Raw genomic sequence first — 7,852 nt, 5'->3', positions numbered from 1 at the left:
AGGACCTAAACAAAAAGATAGAATCCCTGGATGAACAATATAAGAAACAAACAATACATAAAGCACATGCACAGAGATATACAGGAAATCAAAAACTCCATTGAAAGTTGTAAAAACCACCTCAATGAATGTGAAGATAGAATATCAGACCTTGAAAAAAAGATTGCAGCTAGCGAATAAGAAATGAAAGACCTTTTAAAAATAACAAGAAATCAGGAAACAACAATTCAACACCTGCAAGATGATGCAAAATGGAGCAACATAACGTTGATAGGGATAAATGAAAAAGAAGGGGACAACATAAAGGATGTCAAGAGGATATTTAGAGAAGTAATAGCTGAAAATTTCCCAAACACGAGGTTAGAAACTGATATCAAGATCAATGAAGCATATAAAACTCCAAATATCCATAACCAAAATAAATATATACCCAGACATATAATAATGAACATCCCAGAAATCAAAGAAAAGAATAGAATATTAAAAGTTGTCAGAATGAAAAGACAGATCACCTATAAAGGAAAACCTATCAGAATCACAGCAGACTTCTCAGCACAAAAAATAAAGTCAAGAAGAGCATGGAGTGAAGTATTCCAGATCTTAAAGAAGGATGATTTCCAACCAAGGCTGATGTACCCTGCAAAACTGTCCTTCAAAATCGATGGAGAAATAACATACTTCCATGACAAAGAACACCTGAAAAATTTCATGATTACCAAGCCAACACTGCAAAGAATACTGAAAGACAGCCTATATACATTTAGGAAAAAACCACTAAACAAACAGAGCAGAAAGATAAAGATGCAACAGCAAAAAGATAACATGTCAACAGCAAACCAATATATAACAGTTACAAACATTAATGTAAATGGTCTAAATGCACCAATTAAATGAAACAGACTGACAGAATGGATTAAGAAACAGAATCCAACCATATGCTGTCTACAAGAAACCCATCTAACCCAAAAGGATACTCACAGACTAAAAGTCAAAGGATGGAAAACAATACTTCATGCAACAGGAACCTCCAAAAAGCTGGGGTAGCTCTTCTGTTCTCAGATAACCTGAATTTCAAACCAACAATGATGAGAAGGGATAAAGAAGGACCCTACATACTGGTTAGGGGAAAACTTCAAGAGGAAGAGATCACTATCTTAAATGTATATGCACCAAACTCCATAGCACCCAGTTATATAAAACAAGTACTACCAGAAATGAAAAACCAAATGAGCAGTAACACAATTCTAAAAGAAGATTTTAACACACCATTGACATCAATGGACAGAGCAACAAGACAGAAAATTAACAAAGAAATAAAAGAACTGAATCGCACCTGTGAACAAATGGACTTAATAGACATATACAGAGTATATCACCCAACAACAACAGAATACACATTCTTCTCAGCAGTACATGTGTCATTCTCTAAAATAGACCATATATTAACTCACAGAACATATTTAAATAAACGCAAAAGAGTCAAAATTATCCCTGTCATGCTATCGGATCATAGTGCTATAAAATTAGAAATTAATGATAAAAGATACTGCAAAAATCCCACAAACACATGGAAACTGAATAACACACTCTTGAGTAATCAGTGGGTCACACAGGAAATCAAAGAAGAAATTAAACACTACCTACAGGAAAATGAAAAAACAAATAAAACTTACCGGAATCTGTGGAATGCAATGAAAGCTGTCCTCCGAAGAAAATTTGTTGCACTGAGTTCCCACATTAGGAAAAAAGAATGAATACAAATAAATAACCTGAAGTTACACCTCAAACATCTAGCAAAAGAAGAGCAAGTCAAGCCCAAAGCCAGAAGAAGAGAAGAAATTATAAAAGTTAGAGCAGAAATCAGTGCAATAGAGACTAAGAAAACTATCCAAAAAATCAACGAATCAAAGAGCTGGTTCTTTGAAAGAGTAAGTAAAGTCAACAAGCCCCTAGCCAACCTTATTTAAAAAAAAGGTTAGAAAAAGCTCAAATTCATGCAATAAGGAGTGAAAGAGATGCAATTACTACAGACCTTGTAGAAATACAGAAGATCATCAACACCTATTTCAAAAACCTCTACTCTCAAAGATGTGATAACACAGAGGAAATAGACAGGTTCTTAGAAGCATACGAAGTACCAAAGCTAGGTCATGAAGATGTAAAACTACTGAATAACAAAATTTCTATTAATGAAATTGAAAACGTAATTAAATCTTTACCTACAAAAAAGAGCCCAGACCCAGATGAATTCACTGCAGAATTCTACAAGAAATACAAAGATGACCTAATGCCAACACTCCTCAAAATGTTCAATGAAATTGAAAGAGAAGCAATCCTTCCTAAATTGTTCCTAGAAGCAAATATTACTCTATTACCAAAACCCAAGAAGGACCCAACTGAAAAAGAGAACTACAGACCAATCTCCCTAATGAACACAGATGCAAAAATCCTCAATAAAATATTGGCAAATAGGATGCAGCAAATCATCAAGAAGATCATACACCATGACCAAGTGGGATTCATCCCAGGCATGCAAGGATGGTTCAACATACATAAATCAAGAAATGCAATCCACCATATAAATAAAGCCAAAAATAAGAATCACATGATCATTTCTATAAGATACAGAAAAATCCTTTGATAAGGTCCAACATTCATTCATGATAAGAACCTTACAGAAAATTGGTATAGATGGCCTTTACATTAATATCATTAAGGCCATCTATGACAAACCTACAGCCAGTGTCATACTAAATGGCCAAGAATTGAAGGCCTTTACTTTAAAATCAGGCACAAGACAAGGATGTCCCTTATCACCACTCCTATTTAATATAGTACTGGAAATACTGACTGGAGCAATTAGACAAGAGAGAGAAATAAAAGGCATAAAGATAGGAAAAGAAGAAGTTAAAGTATCATTATTTGCAGATGACATGATACTCTATATAGAAGATCCCCAAAACTCTACTGAAAGACTGCTAGATATAATCAATAAATTCAGTAATGTACCTGGATACAGAATCAATACTCAAAAATCAATAGCATTCCTATACACTAACAACAAAGTCACAGAGAGAGAAATAAGAGAGGCAACACCCTTCACACTAGCAACCAAAAAAATGAAATATTTGGGAATTACTCTCACGAAAGAAGTGAAAGACCTATACAGGGAAAATTATAATACAATAAAAAATGAAATTGAAGATGATCTTAGAAAATGGAAAGACATCCCTTGCTCATGGATAGGAAGAATAAATATTGTGAAAATGGCCAATCTCCCAAAACTTTTATACAGATTCAATGCAATTCCGATAAAAATACCATCAACATACCTTATAAATCTAGAGAAATCACTTCTAAAATTCATCTGGAGCGAGAAGAGACCTAGAATAGCAAGGACAGTTCTAAGCAGCAAAGGTAAGGCAGGAAGTATCACAATCCCTGACTTGAAGTTATGCTCCAAGGCAAGTGTAGTAAAATCAACATGGTACTAGAACCAAAACAGAGCCGAAGATAAATGGAATAGATTAGAAGATACAACCACAACTACAAACACAGTCAACCACCTTATCTTTGATAAAGGGGCCAAACACGTTCACTGGAAGAACGACAGTCTCTTTAATAAATGGTATTGGAAAAACTGGCTCTCTATATGCCGTAAACTAAAACTAGACCCATGCCTATCACCATGTATTAAAATAAAACCTAAATTAAATTAAATTACCCTCAGCATAAGAATGCCTACTAGAAAGGAAGTAGACAGATCTGACAGAATATATAGTCATCAGAGGTTTGAGATGTAATACTTTAGATGGTTGAGAAATGTCTATAGGAGAATTAAAATAAGACAGAAAGGACATATTAACCAATTTCCCAGGGAAAAACATTCAGCCTAAAGAGTCCAGAAGTAATCCCTATTGAGGAAAAACAAGAGCCAGGAAAATTTTCTACCCTAGAGCCAATCATTCATATGAAAACAAGAAAGACTTCCAGTCCTCCAAGTACTGCTGTAGCTTGAAAATCCTCACCATAATTTATGTTGAAATTTAATTTCTATTGTAAGTACTAGAAGGATAGGGACTTAATTCAAGTATGATATTTAGAGGTGAGACCCTTGGAAGGTAATAAAATGAGATTATAATGGTAGGCCTTAATCCAGTGAGACTGTGGTTTCTTCTGAAGAGGAGGAAAGAATTGAATTAAGATGCTTTGTCTAACATTTGATACCCTAGTCTGCTTTTGAGGTTCTATACGAAGTCACCACTAGCAAGAAGGACCTCACCAGACATAACTGCCCAATCTTGAATTTCCCATGCTTCAATACCATTAGGAAATAATTTATTATTTATTAATTACTCATTGATCATATTCAGTTATAGCATCAGAAGGTGTACTAAGATTAAAAGAAGCCCACATTCTTACCCAGATTAAAGGGCACACTCAGAATCATAAGAATCAAAATCCATCTTGAACTTCTTTCATTGAACTACCATCTAGAGCACTGGTTCAGGAGTTAGACTCACCAATGGATCCCTGATCAGTCATCTAGAATTGAAGATAAAGGCTTCAAAGATATTTTTTATTGATTTATCTAAATATTCCCCCAAAGACCTATGTGCTCATAGGTGGAGTTTTTGGGAAGTTCTTTGATCATTGTGACATAATACCTATCATCACATTAGTCCATTGATGAATTTATAGGTAAATGTGATGTTGGGTGGTGAAGCCTGGTTGGAGGAGGTGGATCACTGGCAGGCATGGCCTGGAATGATACATTTCCCTACCCTGATCTTCCTTCCACACTTTCTGCTTCCTGTCTGCTATGGGATAAGCAGCTACTCCACAACCATATTCCAGTACATGCCATGCTGCCTTAGAGCCAGTTGACTAGCCAAAATAAACTTCTCCTCTTTTGATTTGTAAGTTTTAGTATCATGTCTTACTGACAGGAAAGTGAATACAATAAATTTGTCCTTGGGACTCTGGATCAAAGGTCTAAGGGAGGTCCAAGGATGAAAATGATGCCATCTAAATCACTGGCACCATAACTACTAAAAAAGTTTCTGTAGTACTTTACATTAAAGGAGGACTCTATTCAATAGGCACTATCACAATAAGTATAGGAACCACTGCAATGGAGTCATGCCATGGAGAGAGAAACTTGGCCTAACTTCAACATGATAAATGGTGATTTATAGCCAAGGAGGTGAGTGGGATCAATTTAATTGGTAAGAAGGAACAACAGTGTGACTGAACCAATTAGTGTTTGCTTAAGTTAGGCCAGGGTGAACAGATAGTCTACTTTGGGAGCACAATAAATTTGGTCACATATTGGGGTGCGGGGTCAGAAGCAAGAGTAGGGAATATTCACTACACAGACTTAGTAGGTTGCTTGTTCTAAATGGATTCTGCAAGTACACTAAGGGAAGTCTAAGGTTAGGCCCAGTTGAAAGAGGGCTCAGAGAAGCTTGACTAAAGTTTGGCCAAAGAACAGTCCTATCACTTTCTTCTCCTGTTGGCATTTATCATCTAGTTTACACAGTTTACAAATGACACAAATGTTGCCAAGGAGAATAGGAGATGCCACTGAACGCATTGAATGAATTTCGAAGAAGGGTTTCAGCCCTTAGGAAAATTTTGAAAACTGACTCCTGGGCAGGAAGGATCATGAATGCTTCCAGAACTGAGAGACTAGAAAAGAAAGACATAGATAAAGTGGGAAGACTTCATGAGTAGAAAACTGCAGCTGGATGTGTGAGAAGACTGAAAAGCACATAGAACTGCTTTTTTGTTACCTCTTCTGTGGTTTGATGAGGTTTATTGTACCTTTTCTGTGGTTTATTGTAAGTACAAAGGGTAGTTGTTGAGATGTGACAAGATTTGATGGGTGTTTTAAGAAGATCACTGTGGTTGGAGGATGATAAGAAAACAAATGACACCCTACTTATAGAGCATTGGGAGCACTGGGAGCAGTTGCCAACACAGCTGGGCTACTACTTCAGACCAGAGCAGAGTTTAGCAAGTGGCTGCTGAGCAGCTCGACCCTTCCCACAGCCCTAGGCTGCCCACAATGGCAACCTACAGCACCTTGCATCAACCTATCAAGGGTGTCCTGAAAAATAAAGGTGTAACAACTTCCTCAATGGTGGCTTCTGCACAGCATTCCGGAGGAAGCACCCAAGTGATCTAGAGAAAAAAGTCTCAGAGGTGGGGTGAATCCAACATCCTCACAACCCACTGTTCATCATAAATGATTTGGTTAAGTCAAATGAACCAGAAGGAGAGAATGTTGGGGTCCACTTCAGTATGCCTGTAGTCAACAGATGTGATGATGACTTGAAAGAGAGAGGCTGAAGAATGGATAAAATCAAAATTTCTTGAAATATCTATGCCAGCACTAGAGGGCTGGATTGGAGGGTGAAGAGAGCTAGAACCAAATCCAGAGATTTGGCTGATGGGAGGAAGTGCTGTTGGAGCCATTTGAAAAGGGAGGAACTCAGTGGAAGTGTGTGTGTGTGTGTGTGCCCGCGCGCGCGCGTGTGCGGATGCGTGCATTTGTGTATGTGTGTATGTGTGTGTGTGAGGGGAGTACATGGACCCAGGTAAGGAATTAAAATAGTGGCTTTCAAATTTTAACAGCAAGAAATACATTTTAAGTAGTTCCCTGTAGGCCAATGGGGTGTGGAAAACTTCTAGAACAATGTGTCCCCTTTTAATATGCCAGAAATGGCTATTTCCCATCTTATTCCGTTAAAAACAAAGCAAAACAAATTTTAAGAAATAGTTTAGAGGGCAAAACGGTGATGGCGGACATGACAGCGGAAGTGACATGACAGCGGAAGTGACATGCAGCGGAAGTGTGGCTCACAGCGGCTTTTGTGACGCAGGGGCCCTACTGTTACTTATAGGGCATTCTGAGCGGTTGCCAACACAGTTGGGCTACTGCTTCAGTCCGGAGCTGAGCTTGGCGAGCAGCTGCTCGGCGGCTCGACCCTCCCCGCAGCCGTAGGCTGCCCACAATGGCAACCTACAGCACCTCTCACCGACCTATCAAGGGGATCCTGAAAAATAAAGGTTCAACACCCTCCTCAGTGGGGGCTTCTGCCCAGCATTCCGGAGGAAGCACCCAAGTGATCAAGAGAAAGAAGTCTCAGAGATGGGATGAATCCAACATCCTAGCGACCCACCGCGCATCATACAGAGACTATGATTTGGTGAAGTCAAATGAACCAGGCACTCCTTATGTCGGCATACAAGATACTGGGGAAGATACTGCGAGAGACGTCGAAGCCAAAGAAGTTATGACTCCGGATATGTTAGCTAAGAAATTAGCTGCCAGTGATACTTTCGGAACCAAGGGTTCAATGGAAGATGAAGAGTACGGCGGGGCGCATACCAGCCAGTTCCTTCTCAATAAACAAGAAAAGCAGCGGCAGTTTGAGATGAAGAGAAAACTTCACTACACTGAAGGGCTGAACATCAAGCTTGCTAGACAGTTGCTCTCTGAAGACCTAAAGGATGAAGTAGATGAAGATGGAAACCAAGAACGTCTAACTAAAGAAAACACCACTACTGAAGTTCCTGCAGGTGGAGAGGACATGAAGACCTAGTCTTGCAACACTTAGAAAATACTGCCGTTGCAATCTGTTGGTCAAATAAATACGTACCTTGTTACCAATCAATGATTGTTTCTTGTTGCTTAAAACTCATGTTTTAACTACCAAATTAGTTGTTGGTTAAATTGTACTGCAGAAATTAAATGGAAATCTTACAAAAGAATACATTTAGTGGAAAATGTCTTCTTGATGATTTGGTGCCTAATTCTTCACCATTAGTTTCAAATTGCATTGAT

General features: G+C 38.2%; 1 protein-coding gene across 1 annotated transcript; it reads left to right on the top strand.

The window, feature by feature from the left end:
* The first annotated feature begins 7,019 nt into the window (after positions 1-7,019).
* Ppp1r2c (PPP1R2C family member C) lies at positions 7,020-7,610 on the top strand. Its single transcript, XM_003469429.1, has one exon. The coding sequence runs from the start codon at positions 7,020-7,022 to the stop codon at positions 7,608-7,610; it is 591 nt and encodes a 196-aa protein (XP_003469477.1).
* Positions 7,611-7,852: the final 242 nt, after the last annotated feature.

This window comes from Cavia porcellus, unplaced genomic scaffold, assembly GCF_034190915.1.
Source record: "Cavia porcellus strain 051 isolate PalLab524CR breed Dunkin Hartley unplaced genomic scaffold, mCavPor4.1 scaffold_3, whole genome shotgun sequence".
NCBI lineage: Eukaryota > Metazoa > Chordata > Mammalia > Rodentia > Caviidae > Cavia > Cavia porcellus.
The sequence above is the reverse complement of the archived record's forward strand: the minus strand, read 5'-3'. Positions and strand labels throughout refer to the sequence as shown.